Source organism: Bufo bufo, chromosome 5 (assembly GCF_905171765.1).
Source record: "Bufo bufo chromosome 5, aBufBuf1.1, whole genome shotgun sequence".
Lineage (NCBI taxonomy): Eukaryota > Metazoa > Chordata > Amphibia > Anura > Bufonidae > Bufo > Bufo bufo.
The window spans coordinates 385,960,592-385,988,369 of record NC_053393.1 but is presented as its reverse complement, the minus strand read 5'-3'; the positions used below and the strand labels follow the sequence as shown (position 1 = coordinate 385,988,369).

The window sequence follows — 27,778 nt, the reverse complement described above, 5'->3', positions numbered from 1 at the left end:
CCACTGGCCGGTTGTGAGGAGGACTCAGGCGGCCCCCTGGGCATCGGCCCACCAGGAAATTTCCCTGTAAGGTCTATGGCCAAAACGCTCCTGTCTCCGGGTAAACTCCAGAAAATATGCTAAATGGTTTGTACATAAGCTACGGGCCAAACCTGGTGTGAACCAGCTGCGGGCCAAACCTGGTGTGAACCAGCTGCGGGCCAAGCCTGGTGTGAACCAGCTGCGGGCCAAACCTGGTGTGAACCAGCTGCGGGCCAAACCTGGTGTGAACGAGCTACGGGCCAAACCTGGTGTGAACGAGCTACGGGCCAAACCTGGTGTGAACCAGCTACGGGCCAAACCTGGTGTGAACCAGCTACGGGCCAAACCTGGTGTGAACCAGCTACGGGCCAAACCTGGTGTGAACCAGCTACGGGCCAAACCTGGTGTGAACCAGCTACGGGCCAAACCTGGTGTGAACCAGCTACGGGCCAAACCTGGTGTGAACCAGCTACGGGCCAAACATGGTGTGAACCAGCTACGGGCCAAACATGGTGTGAACCAGCTACGGGCCAAACATGGTGTGAACCAGCTACGGGCCAAACATGGTGTGAACCAGACCTGTACTGTGTATCTTGAACTTAAAAAAGATTTACAAAAAAAAATAGATAGGAGTATTTTCTATTTTATTGGGTTGTAACATTTCAAAGAATTCAAAACTTGGTTGATCATTATCATCAGCATCCAGATCATTATCATCATCTAACAAAAGAAGCCTCAAATTTGGAGCTATACAGTCATTTTAAAGTTTATTAGCCTCAGAAATCACTTTCCAGCTGTAATAGTAATAAAATAAAGCACACTTTCTCAATGACGCCCAAATCACATTTAAAATGTAATGGCTACTTGTCATTTTCTTTGTAACATTTAAGTGACATGGTGGGTAAAGGGGTTGTTTGGCAACTTAAGAGAGTCTGTCCCCTCCGAAATCAGTTTAACAGTATAAGTATACCACCATGTAGGACAGGCACTCTGAAACAAAACCATACATTTCTTGTGAAAATCCAGTCCTCTAATCCTAAAATAGTATTCATTTTATCCGTATATAAATTAAGATTTTTTGGTGCACCATGGGCAGGACCGATGCTTCCCCTGCGTCATCACTACCGGCTCTGAAATCTCAGAAACTGTCAATGAAAGAATAGGGGAGGCACTAGGTGGCATTACTGCCAGAGTAATGGTGCACCAACTGGAGTAGCCCCGCCCACAGCGCACCAGACACCTTATTTGCATAAAAAGAGGCATTTCTTAGGATTAGAGGGCCAGATTTTCTCAAGAAAGTTTTGTTTTGGGGCATCCACCCTACAAGGCAGCATGCTTACTCAAACTGATTTTGGAGGTGACAAACACCCTTTAAAATTTTATAAAAAATAAAGCTCAGAATGGTTTAAAAGAAAATTTACTGATCCCCTGACGCACCCGTTTCAACGCTTTCCAGGTCACCAACTGGCCTCTTTACTTCCTGCTCATTCTTTATGTGGACATGTAATGCTTTAGTCAGTCAATGGTGACCTACTTCAGCCTGTGATTGGCTGCATCAGTCACATGTCTGTATCAAGACAGACCAGAAAGTACAGAGATCAGTAGGGGACCAGGAAGCATCAGAAAAGAATCACCAAGGGATCGGTAATCACTTTACACCATTGTGAGCATTCCTTAAAGGAGTTCTGCAGCTTTTTCTGACTGATGATCTATCCTAGCATCTGGTCCAACCCCCGGGACCCCCGCCAATCAGCTGTTTGAGAAGGCAGCAGAGCTGGCAGTATAACCGCAGCCTTCCCGCTGTTTCCCGCAGTCCCAGTGACCTCACGGCTAGTATCACTGGCCTGTTCACTTGAATGGAGCTCATCTCCGCCCAGGCCAGTAAAACTAGTCGTGACGTCACTGGGCCTGCGGGAAACAGCGAGAAGGCTGTGGCGCTACTGCCAGCCCTGCTGACTTCTGAAACAGCTGATCGTCGGGGGTCCCGGGTGTCGGACCCCCGCCGATCAGATACTGATGACCTATCCAGAGGCTAGATCATCAGTAAGAAAAAGCTGCAGAACCCCTTTAAATTTTAAGTGGCCGGACAACAAATTTAAATACAGCAGAGACAAAAAGGCATATCATTGTAACATACAATATTAACAAAGATCCAGCGTGTAACACTTCCATCCAATCAGTGCTATATAGAAAGCCCGCGCTGGATTACTCATCATTAACGTTTTTAGGACAGTATTAGCACGCTCAATCGCGAGATACGTTTTTGGTGTATAATGTTGTCCAGAGTGCTGGACGATATCCGGGACATACGTTTCTTCTCATGTCTTCACACACCAAATGACAGTCGCTCCGCTGTGTAACTCATATTCAAGAGATGAGCTCTGTTTCATGGCGAGCAAGTGCTGGAGGCAAAGTTGTTCCACAGGGTCCTTGGAAGTGAAACCTAAAAAGACAAAAATGATTGATATAATGTACATGGTGTCAAACTGCCTGAGAGCCTAAATGTAAAGCATAACCTGTCTGACCAGCTGGCTGTACTGTTTGAGGGCGATGGACAACTTTGAGGGCATTTTTTTATGATTGCATTCTACTTATTTGGGGCTAAAAATCATTATTTCAATCGGTCTTGATTACAAATGTTCAATAGTTTTTCTTCTACAGCTTTCAGTTTCAGTGCATTTGCAGACTAGCAGGCTCTCTGCTTCACACTGAATCTGTCAGGGAGCTGTTCTGATTGCTTGATCTATTGTCCTCATCTGTAAACTCCAGGAAGCTTCCAAACAATCATTTCAGCTAAATTCCTATCAACTGATAAGAATTTAGCTATGACCGTTTCTGAGCTATCAGGACTTCAGCAATAAGAGCTACAGATCAAGTCATCAGGACAGCTCCCTGACAGATTCATTGTGAAGAAGTATAGATCCTGCTAGTCTACAAATGCACTGAAACTGAAAGCTGCAGAAGCAACACTGTTGAAAATTTTTAATAGAGACTAACTAAAAATATTAGACATTGATGGCATATCACTAGGATATGCCACCAATGTCAGACAGATATGGGTCCCACATCTGAGACCTACACTTATCTCCAGAACAAAACTCCCAAAGTGAGCGGAGAGCAGCCGTGCATGCACCATTATTTTCTAGGGACGTTCCGAAAATAGCCGAGCACTGGTTTGGCTATTTCCAGCAGTCCTATAGAAGTGAATAGAGGCCTCACTTTTTTTTTTTTAGAACTCCCATAGAAATAAATGGAGAGAATGCTTTTGGTGCGGGTCTCAGTGGTGGGACCCGCATCTATTTCACTTTGATGGTATATCCTAGGAATATGCCATCAAAGACCCAGATGACACAACCCCTTTAATGGGGAAATATAGATAACCTTGCCCTACACTTTGTACAGCTCAGCTCACAGCCAAGCTTGCATGTATATTCTCAATTGTGTGGTGGGTAAAATGCTGCCACGACCCCACTGGCAGCATACTATTCCTCTTGAGTATATACTTATTAACCCCTTAAGGACCTTGCAATTTTTCACCTTAAGTAACAGGCCATTTTTTACAAATCTGACCAGTGTCACTTTATGTGGTGATAACTTTAAAACGCTTTTAATCATCCAGGCCATTCTGAGATTGTTTTCTCGTCCCATATTGTACTTCATGATAGTGGTATAATTGAGTCAAAAAATTTCATTTGTATTTATTAGAAAAATACCAAATTTACCAAAAATTTTGAAAAAGTTGCAAATTTTAATTTCTCTACTTTTATAATAGCAATAACTCCAAAAAGTGTTATTATTTTACATTCCCCATATGTCTACTTCATCTTTGGATCATTTTGTGAATGCCATTTTATTTTTTGAGGACGTTAGAAGGCTTAGAAGTTCACAAGCAAATCTTGAAATTTTTCTGAAAATTTCCAAAACCCACTTTTTAAGAACCAGTTCAGGTCTGAAGTCACTTTGAGGCTTACAAAATAGAAACCACCCATTTTAGAAACTACACCCCTCAAGGTATTCAAAACTGATTTTACAAACTTTGGTAACCCTTTAGGTGATCCACAAGAATTAATGTAAAATGGAGATAAAATTTCAGAATTTAACTTTTTTGGCAGATTTTCCATTTTAATCCATTTTCCCAGTAACAAAGCAAGGGTTAACAGCCAAACACAACTCAATATTTATTACCCTGATCCTGTAGTTTACAGAAACGCCCCATATGTGGTCGTAAACCGCTGTAAGGCACACGGCAGGGCGCAGAAGAAAAGGGACGCCATGCGGTTTTTGGAAGGCAGATTTTGCTGGACTGGTTTTTTGACACCATGTCCTATTTGAAGCCCCCCTGATGCACCCCTAGAGTAGAAACTCCATAAAAGTTACCTCATTCTAGAAACTACACCCCTCAAGGTATTCAAAACTGATTTTACAAAAATTACCCCATTTTGGAAACTACGGGATAAGGTGGCAGTTTTCTTGGTACATATGATTTTTGGTTGCACTATATTACACTTTTTGTGAAGCAAAGTAACAAAAAATAGCTGTTTTGTCACCATTTTTTGGGGTTATTTACAGTGTTCATCTAACAGGTTATATCATGTGGTATTTTTATAGAGCATGTTGTTACAGACGCGACAATACCAAATATGAAAATTTTTTGGTTGTTTCAGTTTTACATAATAAAGCTTATTATTCTGAAAGCCATAGCATATTCTGAAAGCCATAGTTTTTTTTAAATTTTGGCCAACTGTCTTATGTAGGGACTCATTTTTTCAGGATGAGATGACAGTTTGATTGGTACTATTTTAGTGTGCATATGACTTTTTGATCGCTTGGTATTATACTTTTTGTGATGTAAGGTAACAAAAAATTGCTTTTTTTTTTACACACTTTTTGCAAAAAAAAAATTTTTTTTACAGTGTTCACCTGAGGGGTTAGGTCATGTGATATTTTTATACAGCAGGTTCTTACGGACGCGGTGATAAATAAAAAAAAGTATACATATTAGGTAAGTTTTACACAATAACAGCATTTTTTTAAACAAAAAAAAATATAAAAAATCATGTTTTAGTGTCTCCATATTCTGAAAACAATAGTTTTTTATTTTTTGGGCGACTGTCTTAGTAGGTAGGGTATAATTTTTTGCGGGATGAGATGACGGTTTGATTGACACTATTTTGGGGTGCATATGACTTTTTAATCGCTTGCTATTACACTTTTTGTGCTTTAAAGGGATTCTGTCACCAGGTTTCACCCCCTCCAGATAAAAATATGGTTATGTTCAGGGAGCTTTAACCATTCCTAATGTGGTCTTATAAATGTAATCTGTAGGCTCATTTTGCTAAAAATATGCTATTACTAACCTGTCATTCATAAAAATAAGGTGCCCAAAGGGATGTAAATGGCTCTAAGCTGCCGCCCGCACCTGCTGCCGTTCGTGCCCAGCGCCGCCTCATAATCTTCTGTGACGCCTCCTGCTCTCCCTCCCCCCCTCCTCCTGCTCTCCCTCCCCCTCCTCCTGCTGTGACGTCTCCTGCTCTCCCTCCCTCCCCTCTCCTCTCCTCCTGCTGTGACGTCTCCTGCTCTCCCTCCCTCCCCCTGCTGTAACATCGCAATGTTACAGCAGGAGGCAGCAGGTGCGGGCGGCAGCTTGGAGCCATTTACAAAATGGCTTTTGACACTTTTTTTTTTAAAGCTTGAGGAAGGCTCCTGTGTAAGAGCCGAAACGTCGCTACAGCCTTTGGGTAAATAAAGTTTATTTTATTTTAATCCAGTGGAGTGCTGCCCTTTTTCCCTTTTTTATATTTGTTGGATTGGCTTATATCCACATTTGGGCCTGTGCACCCTTCTCTTCCAAGTTCCATTGTGACGGTGCTGCCATCCCCTTTTTTTTCTTTATATATATATATAAAAAAGGTGTTCACCTGAGAGGTTAAGTGATGTGATATTTTTATAGAGCAGGTTGTTACGGATGCAGCGATACCCAATATGTATACTTTTTTTTTATTTATTTAAGGTTTTACACAATATCATAATTTTTTAAACAAAAATCATGTTTTAGTGTCTCCATAGTCTGAGAGCCATATATTTTTTATATTTTTGGGTGATTGTCTTAGGTAGGGTCTCATTTTTTGCAGGATGAGATGACGGTTAGATTGGTACTATTTTGGGGGGCATACGCCTTTTTGATCGCTTGGTGTTGCACTTTTAGTGATGTAAGGTGACAAAAAATGACGGTTTGATTGACACTATTTTGGGGTGTATATTACTTTTTGATCGCTTGCTATTACACTTTTTGTGATGTAAGGTGATAAAAAATGGCTTTTGACACTTTTTTTTTTTTACAGTGTTCACCTAAGGGGTTAGGTCATGTGGTATTTTTATAGAGCAGGTTGTTACGGATGCGGCGATACCTTTTTTTTTTACATTTAACACAATAAAAGCATTTTTTGAGACAAAACAAATCATGTTTTAGTGTCTTCATAGTCTGATAGCTATAGTTTTTTCTTTATTTTTTAGGCGATTCTTAGATAGGGGCTAATTTTTTGAAGGATGAGGTGACGGTTAGATTGGTACTATTTTAGGGGGCATACGCCTTTTCGATCGCTTGGTGTTGCACTTTTAGTGATGTAAGGTGACAAAAATGTTTTGCCTTTTTAGCACAGTTTTTATTTAATTTTTTCGACGGTGTTCACCTGAGGGGTTAGGTCATGTGATATTTTTATAGAGCTGGTCGATACGGACACGGCCATACCTAATATGTCTATTTTGTACAATTTTTTTAACTTTATTTTGGGAAAGGACGCTTTTATTTTTTACTTGAAACTTTAAAAAAATTTTGTTCAGGGTCTGATCCCTGTTTCAATGCAGCACAATACATCTGCATTGTGCTATATTGAACTGTTAGTGTCTTACACTGTAAGATGCTAACAGTTGCCTAGGAGACCCAACCTGGGAGCTGGGCCTCTTAGACCTCCGTACATGCCGAGCCCCAAGCCTTCAATTGGCGTGGGGCTGCCATGGCAACCATCGAGTCCCCACCACAGCAGTGCGGGGACCCGATGAATGAGAGCAAACCTCCCATATGCCGCGGTCAGTGCTGACTGTGGCATATGAGGGGTTAATCCACCGACATCAGAGTTATCACCGATGCTGGTGGATGCAGCAGGGATCCGTCTGTCAGTAACAGCCGGATCTCTGCCGCTGATCACGGCACCGCACGCGGGGGGAGGAAGGACCGCAGGACAAGAATGCTCGTCCTGGGGCACTAAGTACCGGCCTTTTAGGACGAGCATTCTCGTCCTGGGTCCTTAACGTGTTAAAAATCATTTTGCAGTATCTAAAGTAGAATTGTGAACTCAGCTCTGGGCTGTAACTTGGAATAACTTGATAAGCATTGTATTCACAAGGGTAATCATCTTTATATGTATATTATATTTATTACTCAACTTAGATTATATCTATATTACTTACGTGAAGCCCATAGTTGCTGGGGTGCTTTCCATATTAAACTCCGCTACAGGTACCCCTCGTGCTGCCACTTGTGGTGCAAACATGGCAGCAGGATAGACAACGGAAGAAGTTCCAACCTGCACAGCAGTACATTGAATGGACAATCAATAGTGGCAGAGAGTCGCTGAGATCACTGAATGTATATGCAATACTTCATCTACTATGTGCACACTGCAATATATACTTTTACTATACAGCTGTATTTAGCAGGTCTTCTATTTAGCGGTTGTAATACTTACCACCAAGCACAAGTCGCATATTTCCAACTCTTTTTCCACCTCTCCTAGAAGATTGGTGTCCAAAGTCTCTCCAAACCATACCACATTAGGCCGTAAGAGGCCATTGCAGCCATTTTCTTCACACCTGCACACCATTGGAAAGTTTTATTACATTATAGGAAATTTATGCATGAACATTAACAGGAAATTCTGAAACCGTTTGGGGCCTGTTCACAACACGTTACAGCCCTACACATGGTGCACACTGTATAACAGGCAAGAAAAGTGCCCAGCATAAGTCAAAGGTTCTCGGCATACAAGTATACTGCACGTTTTTTTTACAATTGGATTCCATCAATGTCTGTGATAGACATATACTCCTCTAAAGTCGCCATCAACAGAATTGGTCATGATCTGGTATTTCGAAGAAACACACAAAGCTATTTAAGACAAGCAGGAAAATTAGAGGGGCTGTGGCTTTTACTAAATGATGGCCTATACCCAAACATCCCACCGTTCAGCTGTTTGGGGGTAGCTCCGGCGCCGCAAGTCACACAGCACCGTCAACCTTGTGGCTGCAGCACTGCTTCCACTGAAGTCAATGGAGGAGCGCTGTAGTAACAACTGTCCTCCACTACAAGATTGTGGAGCTGTGTAGTTCCCACAATGGAGTTACACCCAAACAGCTGATCAGTGGGTGTCGAACTCCCGCCTATCAGCTAATGGGGATAGGGCATCACTTAGTAAAGAAGACCACACAACCCTTCTCTCTTGGCACCATATCATCAATAATTCTGTCTCCACTTTTCTGTTTGAAAGATGGAATGCAGCTGGCAGGACCAGGCAGTAGCCAGTAGTGCACGCCATGCGTCCAAAAGGACGTACACTTAGGTGACAGGCCTAGTGGCTCTGAGGTATACTAGTTTGGTTGAATAAATTGAACTAACATGGTAACCCCATCTGTGATCCTTTTCCTCTCAAGCACAACCGGGCAGACTTAAGATTTAAATGAAGTGACTTTAAGGTATATCTTTTTAACCATGTATACAGGGCTTCAAAAAGCTCCTACAGGAGTCACCACCCTACAGCTTAATCACACACTGAGCAGGGGCGGACTGGCCATAAACCCTACAGGGAAGTTTCCAGGTGGGCCAATGCCTAGGACGGCCGCCTGCCAAGTACGTAACGATCTGATGCTCTCCTATGCATCTGATCAGCGTCCGCAAGTGCTGTTCGGAATTCAACTGTATCTCTGTCCTCAGGACGTCGATACAGTTGAATACTGTGGCGCAGGCGGTGTACTGCACAGTGATATTTTTTTCTGCACTATGGCATTGTTGTGTTGCCCCACCTTCTGTCAATTTGGAGCCACCTACAACATTGGCCCATTTTTCGTTTTTTTTCCAGGGCCATTTTAAGTTCCCAGTCCACTCTCGACACCGAGAACATAAGCGACCACTCTCCAGCTAATAAACAAATCATAGGCAAATAAAATCCAATCCCTTCATGTTAAGAACATGCATGTACTCGCTCTTAAGGAGATCATTAATTTATTCATAGCTCAAAATAGTCCAAATAGACGTCAATGTAAAAAACTGCACATGACCAAAGAACGCAGAAACATTTACTTCCTCACCGTGGTAGATCCCCTACTGGAATAGCAGCATCTTGTACCTCAGGATCAGGGGCTCTAAGTAAAGTGCAAAAAAATGAATAAGTGTGAAAATTAACGCTGGCCACACGCAGGACTATGATGCAGACCATACAAAACCAACCCCAGCCGAATGACGATGCACTCTACAATACTACAGACTACGCCATCCACAACATGAATATATGAGCAAAGTTACCCCTTTCCTTCAAGAGCAGGGCACACCGGACTCTTGTAGTTTTCTTTTACACTGCCGCAAGTGGTACATCGTGTCTTAAACAAGCTACCTGAAAGAGACCAAAGCAATCTTTATGCACTTTTCAAGCAAGATGGTGATGACACCGCTTTTAACCCTTTAAAGACGTGGCCTTCAAGACATGATATTTTTTTTATCCCTGCATTTTTTATTTTTCTTCACCATAGCCGTATGAGGACTTGTTTTTTTGGGGGAGATAAGTTGTATTTTGTAATGAGATCACGTGCTGTCTACCTGCAGGTGGTCACTGCTGCAGCCTGTAAACAGGCGACAACAGGAGGACTGGACAGAAAGAGTTAGTACACCATCATTTTTTTGTCTATAGCAAATATCTGAGATTTTTACAGAATTTTCGCCCTATAACACGCATCTCCCCCCCCCCCCCTAAAGTGGAGGGGAAAATGTCAGTGCGTCTTATGGGGCAGATACAATGTGCGCTTCCATTATTGAAGCGCTCATTAGTACAGGAGGACTGCTCTGTACTCAATGCTTCATGGTCCTCGGCCGGTCACTGAGCTGTGACTGCGCACAACGTAAGAACTTCGGCGTGGCAGGAAGAAGAAGAGCACTGGATGTGAGGAGCAGTGGTGGTATCCGGAGCAGTAGAGGCAAGTACATTTTTTTAAAATCTGATCCGAGCATGGGGTCATTCAAATGGAGGTCTGATTGGGGGGGACTTATTAACATTGTTGGTTTGGAATTATCTCGGACAACCCCTATAAGCCACCATGTAGGCCACACCTTATACACTGCTCAAAAAAAATAAAGGGAACACAAAAATAACACATCCTAGATCTGAATTAATTAAATATTCTTCTGAAATACTTTGTTCTTTACATAGTTGAATGTGCTGACAACAAAAATCACACAAAAATAAAAAAAATGGAAATCAAATTTTTTAACCATGGAGGTCTGGATTTGGAGTCACACTTAAAATTAAAGTGGAAAAACACACTACAGGCTGATCCAACTTTGATGTAATGTCCTTAAAACAAGTCAAAATGAGGCTCAGTAGTGTGTGTGGCCTCCACGTGCCTGTATGACCTCTCTACAACGCCTGTGCATGCTCCTGATGAGGTGGCGGACGGTCTCCTGAGGGATCTCCTCCCAGACCTGGACTAAAGCATCTGCCAACTCCTGGACAGTCTGTGGTGCAACGTGACGTTGGTGGATAGAGCGAGACATGATGTCCCAGATGTGCTCAATTGGATTCAGGTCTGGGGAACGGGCGTACCAGTCCATAGCATCAATGCCTTTGTCTTGCAGGAACTGCTGACACACTCCAGCCACATGAGGTCTAGCATTGTCTTGCATTAGGAGGAACCCAGGGCCAACCGCACCAGCATATGGTCTCACAAGGGGTCTGAGGATCTCATCTCCGTACCTAATGGCAGTCAGGCTACCTCTGGCGAGCACATGGAGGGCTGTGCGGCCCTCCAAAGAAATGCCACCCCCACACCATTACTGACCCAATGCCAAACCGGACATGCTGGAGGATGTTGCAGGCAGCAGAGCGTTCTCCACGGCGTCTCCAGACTCTGTCACATGTGCTCAGTGTGAACCTGCTTTCATCTATGAAGAGCACAGGGCGCCAGTGGCGAATTTGCCAATCTTGGTGTTCTCTGGCAAATGTCAAACGTCCTGCACGGTGTTGGGCTGTAAGCACAACCCCCACCTGTGGACGTCGGGCCCTCATATGGAGTCTGTTTCTGACCGTTTGAGCAGACACATGCACATTTGTGGCCTGCTGGAGGTCATTTTACAGGGCTCTGGCAGTGCTCCTCCTGTTCCTCCTTGCACAAAGGCGGAGGTAGCGGTCCTGCTGCTGGGTTGTTGCCTTCCTATGGCCTCCTCCACGTCTCCTGGTGTACTCCTGGTAGCGCCTCCATGCTCTGGACACTACGCTGACAGACACCGCAAACCTTCTTGCCACAGCTCGCATTGATGTGCCATCCTGGATAAGCTGCACTACCTGAGCCACTTGTGTGGGTTGTAGACTCAGTCTCATGCTACCACTAGAGTGAAAGCACCGCCAGCATTCAAAAGTGACCAAAACATCAGCCAGGAAGCATAGGAACTGAGAAGTGGTCTGTGGTCACCACCTGCAGAACCACTCCTTTATTGGGGGTGTCTTGCTAATTTCCACCTGTTGTCTATCCCATTTGCACAACAGCATGTGAAATTGATTGTCACTCAGTGTTGCTTCCTAAGTGGACAGTTTGATTTCACAGAAGTGTGATTGACTTGGAGTTACATTGTGTTGTTTAAGTGTTCCCTTTATTTTTTTGAGCAGTGTAGTAGCTAACAAGACAGAATTACAGCATTTAGACTAAGCTCCTAAAGAAGCACTCCCATCGTTGTTTATGTCTACAACTATGTCAAACAGTTCTTCCTGTTGCCCCATCCCCTTTCTGCTGGTCCGCCATCTTTATCTGCCTTTTCTCTCTACTATATTCATTATAAATGGCTGCTGCTCTTTCAGAATGCCTTCCCATGTTGGTGCAGTCCCAGAATACTGCTGTAAATGAGGGCGAGCGTTACCTCCATAATGTGGTTTCCACCTACTGATCCCCCTCCTGGCAGTCTGTATTCTCATCAAAACACTTATCGGATTAAGTTATTATGTTTAATTTCCTAATATAAAAGGGGCTTATAGAATAGCTGACCTGGGTCTATGCATTTGCTGGTGGTTTCATTTATCTGCTAAGTGTAACCTATGTTTGTGTGGGGTGGCACGTTTGTCGTCCGCAAAGTGTTGTCGTTCGACAAGTGTCCGGCAGGTAAACCCGGCATGGATCTAACAGCCATCTCTCCTCTCTTCATACAGGGGTATGCATCTTTTACTAACCCCGATTGCTGTACATCTCATACTACATAATCTTCACATTCTATCATATATGCATCTTTTAGTAACCCTGATTGCTGTATATCTCATACTGTATACATATATGAATCTTTTAGTAAGGGCTCATGCAGACGAACTTAAGGACCCAAGCTCTGGGCCGTAATGCACGTGCACTGGCCTGTGCACGCTGTATCATGAATGCGGACCCAGTCACTTGAATGGGTCCACGATCCGCAAGATACAGCAAAAGATAGGACATCTTATCTTTTTCGGTGTGGAGGCGCAGACCAGAAAGCCCATGGAAGCGCTATGTAGTGCTTCCGATCCGTGCCTCTGATCTACAATAGATACGACATGTCCTATCTTCGGCCGCCGTTTATGGTCCGCAATACAATGGTGCAATGGTGGTAACCTCTACTTCTTCTCTAGTAATGGCTTATTTCAGCACTGAGTGGTAAACACGATCCGCCATCCTACCATGAATTTCAAACAGATTGCGTGTTCCCGCCTTGCGATGCAGCTCATCGATATTCTGCGTTATCACCACCACTTTCCTCCCCTGTTTGCTGAGCCGGGATTCACATTCTGCGATGGCCAAGTGTGCTGGGTTTGGGTTCTTTGTCAGCATCACTTCTCGACGGTAGTGATAAAATTCCCATACACGAGAAGGATTCCTGGAAAAAGCTTCAGGTGTCGCCAAGTGCTAGTACAATGGACAAGGAGGGATTTCAGTACAATACAAACTTAAAATCATACACCGTGCATGCCCCACTTAAGCTAGGGTTACATGGCGACGACACACGTTGTGCCATAAGAGACTGAAATGTAGTAAGTGAATGGGCTCAGGGGCCGCAACCTGTGCCATGGCCAAAGCACCCTGTAGGCCTAGCCTTATGCTTTAAGGGGTTCTCCAGGCTACAGATATTAATGATATATCCTCAGGACAGGTCATCAATATCAGATCGGTGGGGGTCCGACACTCATCAGCTGTTTTGGAAACTATAATGTGTATGGAGTACAGCTCTGTATGTGGTGAAGTGGGCATGCAGAGGTCAGCAGCTCAGCTGCTATTCAAGTGAATGGGGGATGCACTGCAGCACACCGGTGCCGGAAACTACATCGTGTACTGAGCCGTACACGGTATTGTTTTCAGCGCTGCAGCTGCCAGAAACGGTTGATCGGTGCATGTGATGCACTCCCATCAATCATATATTTATGACCTACCTTCATGATAAATTAAAGGGTTTTCCAAGACTTTAGAACTGACCCGCTGATCAGCTGTTTGAGAAGGCACCGGGTGTTCCTGTGAGCACTGCTGCTTTCTCCGTGCTTGTACGTTGTATAGCGTCTCTGCTTGGTATCCCTCAGCCCTATTCACTTCTATGGAGCAGAGATGCGCCTAAGCCACGAACGTGTCATCACTGGCCTAGGAAAAGTTCAAAGAAGACAGTGGCATTACTAAGAGCTGCACTGCCTTCTCGAACAGCTGATCAGTGGGGGTCCCGGGTGTCAGACCCATCAGATACTGATGACCAGAGGTTGCAGTAACGTCTGTACAAGCGTCATAGAAGCCTGTTCAAGCCATTTTATTCCCTGAAAAAAGTCTAAGGCGTACCAATACGTCTTAGACTTCTCCTGCCATTCATCAGCGTAGGAGCTTTGTTACTGGTTGGTTTGGGCGGGCTGCTGGAGAGGTATCGTGTCCTGCAGCAGGAGCAGTGCGCTGTGCCCGAGGAAACCGGCAAACATGGCGGCAGTGGAGCTGAAGAGGAGTGGTGGACAACTACAGCCTGGACATCCAGTTTGACGTGCAGCACAAGGATGTACTGATGTGTGTGATGTACATAGTGTAGTGAATGCACAGCCAAGTGGTAAAGTACTGGGAGGATCCACTATATCAGACTGTACTTTATCACTTGGCTATAATTGCCTAATTATTTAGACTAGTAATGGTTCCCCAGCATAAATACCCACCTCTTAGGCCTCTTTCACACTTGCGTTGTCCGGATCCGTCGTGTACTCCATTTGCCGGAGGTGCCCGCCGGATCCGTAACACCGCAAGTGAACTGAAAGCATTTGAAGACGGATCCGTCTTCAAAATGCGTTCAGTGTTACTATGGCACCCAGGACGCTATTAAAGTCCTGGTTGCCATAGTAGTAGTGGGGAGTGGGGGAGCAGTATACTTACCGTCCGTGCGGCTCCCGGGGCGCTCCAGAATGACGTCAGGGCGCCCCATGCGCATGGATGACGTGATCCATGCGATCACATCATCCATGCGTGTGGGGCGCCCTGACGTCACTCTGAAGCGCCCTGGGAGCCGCACGGACGGTAAGTATACTGCTCCCCACTACACTTTACCATGGCAAACAGGACTTTAGCGTCCTGGCAGCCATGGTAACCATTCAGAAAAAGCTAAACGTCCGATCTGGTAATGCGCCGAAACGACGTTTAGCTTAAGGCCGGATCCGGATTAATGCCTTTCAATGGGCATTAATTCCGGATCCGGCCTTGCGGCAAGTGTTCAGGATTTTTGGCTGGAGCAAAAAGCGCAGCATGCTGCGGTATTTTCTCCGGCCAAAAAACTTTCCGGTCCTGAACTGAAGACATCCTGATGCATCCTGAACGGATTTCTCTCCATTCAGAATGCATTGGGATAATCCTGATCAGGATTTTTCCGGCATAGAGCCCCGACGACGGAACTCTATGCCGGAAGAAAAGAACAACGCAAGTGTGAAAGAGCCCTTAGCCAACGTTCACACCACCACTATTTATTTCTGTTGTTCTGCTCCATTAGGTGAGCAGAACAACGAAAATAATAAAGTGCTGGTTCAGGCACATAAAGGGTGGGTTTTTGTCATACGTTTAATGTACACGTTAACGGATGCCTCAGACAGATGCCGTGCTGTGGCATCCGTCACCATAAAGTTCCATTGTAAAAAGAAACGTATATGTTAACGTATACCTTTTTTTGCAGAACTCTGCAGGATGGGAAAGCGTAGTGTACCGCGTTTTTCCATCCTGCAAAGTCCAGCAAAAAAAAAAAAAGTATAGTTTTTTTTTAAACAATGGAACTCTATGGTGACGGATGCCACAGTACGGCATCTGTCTGGGGCATCCGTTAACTTGTACTTTTTTTGTGTACGTTAAACGTATGAAAAAAACATGATGTAAAGCCGGCCCAACTGACAGGAACAGAGCTGAATAGACCCCGTTTACTATGATGGAGTCCATTCCATTTCAGTTCGGGATCCTGTCTTTTAATCAGACAAAGTCCTGCATGCGAGGCTTTTTTTGTCTGATCCTTTTGACAGAATCTGGATCAGAGGCTCCAAACGCAGATGTGAACAAGTGTAGGCCTACGTATTACGTACCTATATGAATTACTGCAACTATCGTACTCCTCCTTGACTAAAAATACTGCTAAAGAACGATAAGAGGTGTATTTTTACTCTTACAGAAAAAAAAATGTGTGCAACGTCTATTGATTAACTATCCAGAGGATAGGTCATCAGTTTTAAAGTCTCGGAAAAGTAATATCTGTACCCCGGAGACTCCCTTTACATTAAGACCCTGTTGTAATTCTTCATTTCAAAGTTGAGCTATTTGCGTCGTATTAATATGAATACATCTGACCGTGGGCAAAGGAGAATCAGCCCTTGGGTGAAAACACTTCTAATCCATGAGTGACAATGTGGATTCATGGATTTTTTTTTCTTTTCCATTTAAAAAGGTCTGAGCTGAAGCCACATGTTCTAGAGCAGGAGGAGCTGAGCTAATTAATATATAGTTTTATAGGAAAAGATTCAGTAAACCCTGTAATTAATTCATTTATATCCCTGCTCATTCTAGGCTTTGAAGTCCAGAAGGCGGTCCTATCAGTGATTGACAGCCTTCCCTCTATGACTGTGTATACAGAGACAGCTGTCAATCACTGATAGGACCGTCTCCTGGACTTCAAAGCCTAGAATGAGCAGAAATTTAAATTAACAAATTACACGTTTTATGAAATATTTTCCCATCAATCCGTTTAGCGTCTCCTGCTCTATAACATGCTGCCTGCAGATTACTTCACATTTTCTGGGTGACGGGTTCCCTTTAAATTGTGGTAGCAGATATGGGGGAATTTTAGGGGTAACTTGCAACAGGTTAGTGTCTCAGAGGTGGGACAAGCACCCCACAGACATTTGTAGGACATCCTTACGCTTATATGATCCCATTTTAGACCCCTTGAAAAAACTCCAACTTTGGATGAGCAAGTAAATTCATACAAATCAATTTGCTCATCAAATAAAGTTCTTCAGTTTTGAAGGGATTTCCCTTCTACTGAAGAAGCTCCCCAGGCTGGACATCTTGCCTGGCCCTGACAATCTCAGGTTCTCAGCGGCAGTGCAAGCACCGAGCCATGGCTTCCGATACCAGTGCAGGGACTGTTTATTCGCTGCTCCCCGAAAGTGTAGCAGTGCATGCTCCAGTATCGGCAACAAAGTGCGTTGCAACTCGAAGCTGCAGCAGCGCAGGCATGAGATTGGCAAGGTGTCCACACCTGTCAATCAAGCGGCCCGGAGGGGTGCTCCATTTGATGACACAAATAGATTCGATCATCTCTCGCTCCACCCACTGGATAGTGCAGTTAATGAAGAACAGTCATTAATGAGTGCTTACCTGTGCTTGCCATTTCCTCCAGTATCCTCCAGCCCCCCTGAAAGTGGGGACCCCACTCTCTGCACTGACACCAGCTCCTGTAATTACAGCTATGTGTTTTGCCTTAGCGAAAGCTTCTCGAAATTCAGCCAAATCTGATAACAGGAAAATGAGATGGTCAATTTAGGTCTTTTTACCACAACAACCTTAGGGCTATTGCACACGACCGTATGGCTTTTTCAGTGTTTTGCAGTCCGTTTTTCACGGATCCGTTGTTCCGTTTTTGTTTCCGTTGTGTTTCCGTTTCTGTTCCGTTTTTCCGTATGGCATATACAGTATACAGTAATTACATAGATAAAATTGGGCTGGGCATAACATTTTCAATAGATGGTTCAGCAAAAAACGGAACGGAAACGGAAGACATACGGATGCATTTCCGTATGTGTTCCGTTTTTTTTGCGGACCCATTGACTTGAATGGAGTCACGGAACGTGATTTGCGGGCAATAATAGGACATGTTCTATGTTAAAACGGAACGGAAAAACGGAAATACGGAAACGGAATGCATACCGAGTACATTCCGTTTTTTTTTGCGGAACCATTGAAATGAATGGTTCTGTATACGGATCGTATACGGAACGCAAAAAACGGCCAGTAAACGGGGAAAAAAAACGGCCGTGTGCAGGAGGCCTTAGGCTACTTTCACAGTAGCGTTAATATTTTCTGGTATTGAGATCCGTCATAGGGGCTTAATACAAGACAAAAAAATGCTTCTGTTTTATCCCCATTCATGTCAATGTGGACAAAACTGAACTAAACGGAACGGAAGGCTCCAAAATGTATTCCGTTCCATTAAATGTATTCCGTTCCATTTAGTTGCGTTCCCATACTGGAGAGCAAACCGCAACATGTTGTAGTTTGCCTTCCGTCCTGGGATGCGGAGCAAGACAATAGAAAACGGACCCGTGCTCCATTGACTTTCAGTTGAGTTTATGACGGATCCGATTTGGGTATGTTAAAGGTAATACAATGCAGATGGTGGAATTATCAGTAACGGAAGCGTTTTTCTGCTAAACCCTGTATTTAAAACATTTTGCTTACTCTTTTCAAGTGACAGATGGGAAAATATTGGACCAATACAGTCCTTCCTCATGCATATACATGATCATGATAAAAAAAAAAAAAAAAAAAAATTATATATATATATATACACACATACACACACCACATAGTACAAAAATCCTTTATCTCTGAATGCCTGACAGCTCACAAACACTCATTTAAACCATATGTTTAGCAAGAATGTAGCTATAATGAGTGTTCATGAGCTGTCAGGAGTTCAGAAATAAGGGCTACACATCCAGCAGTCAGAGCAGTAACGTGATGGATTCACTGAAAAGCAGGAAGAAAAGGTTGGCAGATACACTGATTGTGAAGGTTGCAGAACAAAAACTTTGACATTTTTTAATGAAGACCAAATAGAAAAAATATATATTTTTAGGTCAAAATCAATAAAATGCCCCAAAGATGTTCATAGCCTTTAATTTCAACCAAAACTACCAATTGTAGTGGGATTAGCCAATCATGTAAGCTTTCCCACAGCAGAGGTCAGGGGATCAAAGGATTGTAACACAGCCGATTCCTTTGTTCTGGAGTGAAGATAGACCCCGAAGGATTGGGCATGCTGAAATCCAACATCCCAACCCTTCTCTTTCCCAAACATGTGCCGCTGGGGGAGACCTGGGAGACCACATACATTAGATTGTCATTAGATCCTGCTGAAATCAGAGGTCGAGCCAACATAAATCTAATGTGTAATGTCAGCTTAAAAGGGGTTGTGTCACTTCAGCAAGTTGCATTTATTATGTAGAGGAATTTAATACAAGGTACTTACTAATGCATTTTGATTGTCCATATTGCCTCCTTTGCTGTCTTCATTCCTTTTTCCATCACATTATACACCGCTTGGTTCCATGGTTACGACCACCCTGCAATCCAGCAGCGGTGGTCGTACTTACACACTGTAGGAAAAAGTGCCGGCCTCTCTGGTGGCCAGGACTGTGGGAGTGCACATAGGCTGATGCTTTTTCCTATACTGTGTAAGCAGGGCCACCACTGCTGGATCGTAGGGTGGTCGTAACCATAGAAACGAGCAGTGTATAATGTGATGGAAAAATGAATCCAGCCAGCAAAGGAGGCAATATGGACAATCACAGTACAATAGTAAGTGCCTTGTATCAACTTTCTCTACATAAATGCAATTTGCTGAAGTGACAACCCTTTTAAGACAACTTCTGCTGTCTTAAAGGGGTTGCCCGAATTAAAAAAAAATGTTTTTTGTTAAACGGCAGGGAAGGTATTATAAGAATTAAAAAATTTATACCCAGCACGGATCATCCCCGCTGCTGCAGCCATGACGTCATGGACGTAGCAGCGGAGAGCAATCTCTGAGAGGTATGTGCAGTCAGAGAGAGAAGGCTGTCAATCACTGATAGGACCGCCTCCTTGACGTCAAAGCCCAGAATGAGCAAGAATTTAAATTAATAAAATACATGTTTTACTGAATCTTTTCTTGCTAAACTGTATATGTATTTGTTCAGCTTCTCCTGCTCTTTGACATGCTGCTGCAGCTCAGATACCATGTTCAACATGACAGGTTCCCTTTAACAACCCCTTTGAACAAAGCTGATCTCAGACTACGTAATCTAGTTAAAGGGGTAAAACCGACCTTCCAGAGGGGCCGACCCACAGTGGACATCATACTTGGCTGCTCACTACGGCTGGGGACGGTGTCTAAAGCTCCTGTGCCGGCTCTTGCTCTCCCTGCTGCACATCCGTCCACGGGGGACACCTGACCGCTGCAGCCAATCACAGGCTGCAGTGGTGACGTACACCCCTTGCATCACAAGAACTGGTCACATGTTTCCGCATCGACGGATGTTGATCTCAGTTCACAGGGAGAGAAAGAGCCAGCCCGGGAGCTTAAAGGGGTTGTCCCGCAAAAAAATATTCTTCAGTTTTCACACCAGCACCTAGATCTGAATATTTTTGTAATGGTATGTAATTAAAAATTTTGCATAGACGTTGAGTTATTCAATAAAACGTATCTGTATAGCGACACCTGCTATTTGTCCGGCTCACTGAGAAGGCCGCACAAGCTGAGCCGTGATAGGGAGAGAGCTACAGAAGACGCTCCCTCTGAGAAAAGACGCGCCGCCCCCCCCCCCCCCCCCCCCCCCCCCAAGCTGTCAGCTTGATATAGATCTAACAGAGCAATGAATGGGGAGATCTCTGGATCCATGTGAGGTACAGGGCTGGTCCTAGCTTTGTTAGGAAGAGACTGTCATGTACTATATGATGTCTGATTTTCATTTTTTACATTAGTCATGGGATAACCCCTTTAAGACACCAAACCCAGACAGGTGCGTCTTACTCTTGGATAACCCCTTTAAGACACCAAACCCAGACAGGTGCGTCTTACTCTTGGATAACCCCTTTAAGATACCAAACCCAGACAGGTGCGTTTTACTCTTGGATAACCCCTTTAATTAATATTTTGTGCAAGCTACTAAAACATATAAAATTTCTTGAAATTCAGGAGGTTTCAGGAAAGACCTAATATAGATGGGCGCACAATGTACGATGCTTCTTCCGCAAAATATACTGTATAAGGTATATCAAAAATAAACGGACAAACGTAATAAAGCTACAGCACCATTCCTCTCACTTTGGACCAAACACTTACTTGAGCTCGGACGTGCCATATCCAAAATGACACACTTGTGATGTGATCCGGACTTTAACCCACAATACACCTGGGTTACCAGCCTTCGCGTGTGCAACGGAAAAATCATGAGGAGCAGCTAGGGCAGCTGAAAGGTAAAGCATAGTAATCCACATCAGTCAAAGGGCTGGAGCCAGAAGATACTGAAAGCCTCTATTTCTATAGGGGAGAAGTCACAATGAGGTTCACTGCTTGGATTAAAAATGCGCAAGGCCTCTTTCACGAGAGCGAGTTTTCTGTCCGGACACAATGCGCGTTGCGGACGGAGAGCATCTGGACTGAATCCTGACCCATTCATTTCAATGGGTCTGTGCACACGAGCGCCGTTTATCACTGACCATCTCAGCATATTCTATATGGTGTGTTTTTCACGCAACTATGGCCCCATAAAAATTAATGAGGCTTGCGTGAAAAACAGAAGGTATCCGGATGCAATGCGATTCTCACTGAGAGTTGCAAGGGGTTGAGTTTTATTCTTTGCCTGAAAAACACATCAAAAACTAAAACACTGAATGCAATCACAGACCCCGACACGATCCGCATCGCTCGTGTGAAATAAGTCTAGAAGGGTCCATTCACATGTCCTTATGTGTTTTGCGGACCGCACATCGCCGGCACTCTCATAGAAAACGCCTTTTGCGGACAAGAATAGGACATGTTCTATTTTTTTGCGGATCCGGAAGTGCGGATGCGGACAGCACATTCCGTCCCCATTGAAAATGAATGGGTCCGCACCTGTTCTGCAAGGAGGTGTGAATGGACCCTTGTCGGTAGAATCAGACCGGTGAAGAAGGACTCGGCATCTTACCATGATGCAGACAAGAGACAACAGTATGTAGCGGAGCCTTGAAGGATGTGGGGAGGCGGCGGAGCTGCAGAGTCCTGTGATGTGAGTCAGCGGCAGGAGACGTGCTATTCCAGGCATCGCACCCTATAAAGTGCTACGTGAGCACAGAGGCTGGCATTCACAATTCTGCTGACAATAGACAGACCGGCTTACTACACTGCCGCCCGGCACATAACCCGTGTCCTGCTTCACTTTACATTAGGCGAATAAAAAGTTCAAGCCTGAACTAAAGCCACTTTCCCAGGGGTCAATAACTGTGTGACCATTCATTCCTAATCGCTGCACCACACAGACCGTTCCTCCCATCGGGCGGCAAACGGGCGTTAGCATCTTTTATGCAGACATTAACCCTTTCCTCCGTATGGAGCGGCAGTCCGGGGACACACGTTCACTAGCAGCAGGACGGATCCGACAGGCTGTTTACCCGACGGAACATCCTGCCGGAGGTCTGTGCCGCCAGTGTGAAAGTAGCCTAACTTACTTAACTGTTATTAGAATTTTTTTTATTTATTTTTTTATTGTCGCATCCCAAGACCCATAACTTTTTTCTTTTTCTTTCTATGGAGCTGTGTGAGGGCTTGATTTTTGATGGACGACCTGTAGTTTTCATTTATATCATTTTGGGGTACATCATACTCTTTGCTTTTTATTAATTTTTTGTGGCAAATAAGCAAAAAACAGCAATTCTGGCATATTTTACAGTGTAGGGATCGACCAATATTGATTTTTTAGGGCCGATACCGATAATTTGTGAACTTTCAGGCCGATAATTTATACCGATATTCTGGGAATTTTCATTTTTGAAAAAAAAAAAAATTCCTACACAAATCTCCTGAAAATTTATGTTTATTGTTAAAGGGACTCTGTCACCACTTTCTAACCCCCCCTTTTCAAAGTATTGTTATCTCCATGGCGCCCCTGTGATTACAAAGGTGTTGTTAGAAGATAAATTCGCCGTCTCCTTTTGATAAAAAGAGCTTTTATCTAACCTGTCAATCTTCTTGATAAGGTGCCCAGGGCGTTTCTGTTGGTCTCAAGCTGCCGCCCGCCGCCGCCGTTGGTGCCCAGCTCCTCCCCTGATGCTTTCAGCGCCGCCTGAATGTAATGAAATACGCCTCCGGCTCTCGCTCAGTGCCCCCTCCTCCTTTTCAAAGATCCCGCGCGTGCGCACAGGCCTGTGCCTGATGCGCCCGTGCGGACATTTACAATCAGCCTCATTGAGCGAAGTGCGCATGCGCGCACTTCGCTCAACCTCCTCATCAGACGAGCACTGCAGCCAGCCAGGCTCTGAGTGGCTGGCTGCAGTGCTCGTCTGATGAGGAGGTTGAGCGAAGTGCGCGCATGCGCACTTCGCTCAATGAGGCTGATTGTAAATGTCCGCACGGGCGCATCAGGCACAGGCCTGTGCGCACGCGCGGGATCTTTGAAAAGGAGGAGGGGGCACTGAGCGAGAGCCGGAGGCGTATTTCATTACATTCAGGCGGCGCTGAAAGCATCAGGGGAGGAGCTGGGCACCAACGGCGGCGGCGGGCGGCAGCTTGAGACCAACAGAAACGCCCTGGGCACCTTATCAAGAAGATTGACAGGTTAGATAAAAGCTCTTTTTATCAAAAGGAGACGGCAAATTTATCTTCTAACAACACCTTTGTAATCACAAGGGCGCCATGGAGATAACAATACTTTGAAAAGGGGGGGTTAGAAAGTGGTGACAGAGTCCCTTTAACATGTATTTTTTTAGTAAATCTTTCTTTTTCATTTATAGTTAATATTTTTTATTTATTTTTTACTAACTTTTAGCCCCCTTAGGGACTAGAACCCTTGTCCTATTCCCCCTGATAGATCTCTATCAGGGGGAATAGGATCTCACACTGTCCCTGCTGCTCTGTGCTTTGTGCACACATCAGCATGGAGCTGAACATGGCAGCCAGGGCTTCAATAGCGTCCTGGCTGCCATGGTAACCGATCGGAGCCCCAGGCTTACACTGCTGGGGCTCCGATCGGAGGAGGAGGGGAGAGGGGAGCCTGTGGCCACTGCCACCAATGATTAATATTGGGGGGGCGCACTGCGCCACCAACGTTTTTAATACTGGGGTGGGGGGCGCACTGCGCCACCAATGATTAATACTGGGGGGCGCACTGCGCTACCAATGAAGAGAAATCTTTCATTAATTCATATACAGGAGGCGGGAGCTGGCTGCAGAATCACATAGCCGGCTCCCGACCTCTATGAGCGGTAGCTGTGATCCGCGGCACCTGAGGAGTTAACTACCGCGGACCGCAGCTACCGCTCATAGAGGTCGGGAGCCGGCTATGTGATTCTGCAGCCAGCTCCCGCCTCCTGTATATGAATTAATGAAAGACTCATCTTCATTGGTGGCGCAGTGGCCACAGCCCCTCCCCTTCTTTTGTCCTCTCTCCTCTAATTGGCGGCAGCACAGGGGCGGGAGACACTGCTTCCTTCTCCCCTGTGCTGCTGAGGGAACACGGAGAGCGCTGAGAGCAGCGCGTTCTGTGTTCCCAATACGTTATCGGAATATCGGCAAAATAGATGCCGATACCGATAACGTTCAAAATCCTGAATATCGGCCGATAATATCGGTAAAACCGATAATCGGCCGATCCCTATTACAGTGTACAGGATAAATTACACGATAATTGTGTAGTGGGGGTCGTAACAGACAGGGCGATACCAAATCCGTAGAAGGCATTTTATTTTTTACAATTTTGTTCCGTTAAAAAACTTGATGATGGGAAACACTGCAGGCAGGCCTGGGGCCTTCATTAGACAGACATCGGCACCCCGTCATTTCTTTCTTGGGATACCGCTGGGCAATGGGTAACGGCTTAGATGCCGCGGTCACTATCGACAGCGGCATCTAAGGGGTTAAACAGCCCAGATCGGAGCTTCTTCTAAACCACAGTAAAGACGAAGCAGCCAAGAATGAAGCCTATTAAAAGTGTTTTCTGAGATTTTTTTTTTTTTTTTACCGATTTCCTACTTTCTGGATAGGTCATCAGTATCGGATCGGTGGGGGTCCGACACCCAGAACCTCCAACAATCAACTGTTTTGAGAAGGTAGCGGCACTCCTGCCGCATAAGGAAGGCAGTAGTCTTACAAGGAACCAATATTTTCTATGAAGGAGAGTTAGGGGCTAACAGGCTGATTTCAATGCACCCCTGGGAGATGCAGGCGCTTGACTGTCACAAGATGAGCTGCTGCTCGCCCACAGATACGGAAAAGCGCTCTAGATCAGGCACGCTCAACCTGCGGCCCTCCAGCTGTTGCAAAACTACAACTCCCAAACAGCTTACAGCTATTAGCCTACAGCAGGGCATGGTGGGAGTTGTAGTTTTACAACAGCTGAAGGGCCGCAGGTTGAGCATCCCTGCTCTAGATAATGTGAATAAAAAAAAAGGTAAAAATAAAACTGGAGAGCAAAGTAAGAACAAGGTGTCATATATGCACCATATCACAACAAATCTTTGAAATTTGGTTTTTATCCAATATATTTATCCCTCAAGTTTCACATTCGGCACCTACCTTAGGAATAACAGTGCACACAAAAGTGGACATACCTGCTTGTAGCTATCATACAAACAGGGTCGTTATCAAGTTATCCCAGTGGACAAACGACCACTAATACCCCCACCACTCCCAAGAATGGGGGTCTCGTTCCCCTGTCCCGATGGAGCAGCGGGGTGATCATGTGCTGTACCCGGCCATCTACCGCAATCCTATAGAGAATGAAAGGAGAAGCACCACTCCACCAGGATGGAGGAACAGGGTGCCCCTTCTCAGGATAGGTGGGGGTCCCAGCAGTTGGATCCCCATTCTGGGGAGGGGGGCTTCTGTGAATGAGTAACATGTAGGACCAAATTCACAAGTGGAGGAACCTGATGTGTATTATTACTTGCGGATCAGCAGCAGAAGCCCATGTCTGACAGCGTGCAGAATACAGGCGAGACAAACCGCCTCCGCTGTGTGGGGTGCCACGTATTCTGTGCCAAAATCCACGTGAAACCCTTGCCCAGTGATTCTCAGTGAGATCCATGTTGCCGCTCCTATGGCTCACTGCGGGTCTAGTCCACGTGCAGCCACGGATCCTGCCTTTCTGCGTTACTGCTGAACACACCTTAACAGCATGGCCAAGAAGAAACCTTAGAGTGAACAGAGCCTGGAAATCTGCACCGTGTGAACTGACCCAGAATCACATTGAGCACAGGCTGATCATTTAACCATGAAGTGTCCCTAAAACCGGGACTCCCCTTTAGCTTCAGTAAGGGGTTAACAGAAGGACCTCACTTCGTGCAGCACCCCCTATGAGGCCATGTAAACAGAAGGTAGGTGCCTCCACCGTGTGCTAGTACATAGCAGGGCTGGAGCATCCATGACCTCCAGAGGACGCACTGTCTGCACACGGGGCAGGAGTGTGGAATGGAGGAGGTGCTGGGTGCCGTTCCCCACCTGTCTGCATCCAATATGTGTCAACTACTCCCCCGGGATCCTGCCCCATACTACGGGAAGCCCCCACCTATACACGGGTATTACCTGCCGGGCAGCCAGGCCTCCAGCAACTTCCACTACAAACAGTGACACGCAGCCCACAGCGCCGCCTGGTGGATAGTGGGAGGAGCAGGAACTGTGCCGGTGGAGGGTGCGGCGTTCCTCCAGCAGTACTCGGCTCTGCTCCTGCACAAGACTTCAGTTTCCTGTAGATTTTTCCTGCTTTGCTATCCCCATTTAACAGCAGTTAAGTGGTTACCAAAAAACGACTTTAAAGGGGAAAATCCAAAGCAGAGGAATGCTAATTTTGCAAAACGGATGTGGACCCATTCATTTCAATGAGGCCGCAAAGGATGCGGACAGCACACCGTGCGCTATACGGCTCCACACATCCGATCTGCGGCGCCGCAGAAAAGGTAGAACATGGGCTATTCTTGCCGGCAATTGTGGACAAGAATAAGCATTCCTATCCAGAACGCACACAGCCGGAGCACAAAACGGATACGATCGTCTGTCCACATGGGCATTCATTTCAGTATTGGGTTCTGGCATAGGAATACAATACCAGATCTGCCATATGCTGGACACTTAGGCCCCTTTCACACGGGCGAGTATTCCGCGCGGATGCGATGCATGAGGTGAACGCATTGCACCCGCACTGAATATCGACCCATTCATTTCTCTGGGGCTGTTCACATGAGCGGTGATTTTCAAGCATCACTTATGCGTTGCGTGAAAATCACAGCATGCTCTATATTCTGCATTTTTCACGCAACGCAGGCCCCACAGAAGTGAATGGGGATGCGTGAAAATCGCAAGCAAGTGCGGATGCAGTGCGATTTTCACGCACGGTTGCTAGGAGACGATCGGGATGGAGACCCGATCATTATTATTTTCCCTTATAACATGGTTATAAGGGAAAATAATAGCATTCTGAATACAGAATGCATAGTAAAACATCGCTGGAGGGGTTAAAAAAATAAATAAAAATGATTTAACTCACCTTAGTCCACTTGATCGCGATGCCCGGCATCTCCTTCTGTCTCCTTTGTTGAATAGGACCTGTGGTGACGTCACTCCGGTCATCACATGGTACGTCACATGATCTTTTACCATGGTGATGGATCATGTTTTTTTTTAACCCCTGCAGCTATTTTACTATGCATTATGTATTCAGAATGCTATTATTTTCCCTTATAACCATGTTATAAGGGAAAATAATACAATCTACAGAACACCGATCCCAAGCCCGATCTTCTGTGATTTTTCTCACGCGAGTGGTAAACGCATTACAATGTTTTGCACTCGCGCGGAAAAATCGCAGGTGTTCCCGCAACGCACCCGCACATTTTCCCGCAACGCCCGTGTGAACCCACACTTAGGGTTGGCACCCGGTCAGTAATTCACTGGCCAAGCCGCTAATCCAGTCCCCCTGCCGGTATTTTTTTGCCGATGTGCACTTGCCACTATTACCAATAAGTGCTTCTATTGTGGAGCGCTCAT

General features: G+C 45.2%; 1 protein-coding gene across 4 annotated transcripts; it reads right to left on the bottom strand.

Moving 5' to 3' along the window:
• Window positions 1-648: 648 nt before the first annotated feature.
• On the bottom strand, window positions 649-26,441 carry SIRT5 (sirtuin 5). Of its 4 annotated transcripts, none has more exons than XM_040432512.1 (9): window positions 26,321-26,441; window positions 20,885-21,011; window positions 17,161-17,294; window positions 12,975-13,200; window positions 9,596-9,683; window positions 9,382-9,435; window positions 7,767-7,890; window positions 7,489-7,604; window positions 649-2,464 (listed from the first exon to the last, which is right to left on the bottom strand). In XM_040432512.1, the coding sequence occupies exons 2-9, from the start codon at window positions 20,991-20,993 to the stop codon at window positions 2,389-2,391; spliced, it is 927 nt and encodes a 308-aa protein (XP_040288446.1). In that variant the 5' UTR covers window positions 20,994-21,011; window positions 26,321-26,441; the 3' UTR covers window positions 649-2,388. The 4 variants fall into 4 exon arrangements, with proteins under 4 accessions (XP_040288446.1, XP_040288447.1, XP_040288449.1 ...); XM_040432513.1 differs by lacking the exon at window positions 26,321-26,441 and adding an exon at window positions 26,237-26,306; XM_040432515.1 differs by lacking the exon at window positions 26,321-26,441 and adding an exon at window positions 25,955-25,970.
• Between the last annotated feature and the right edge of the window lie 1,337 nt (window positions 26,442-27,778).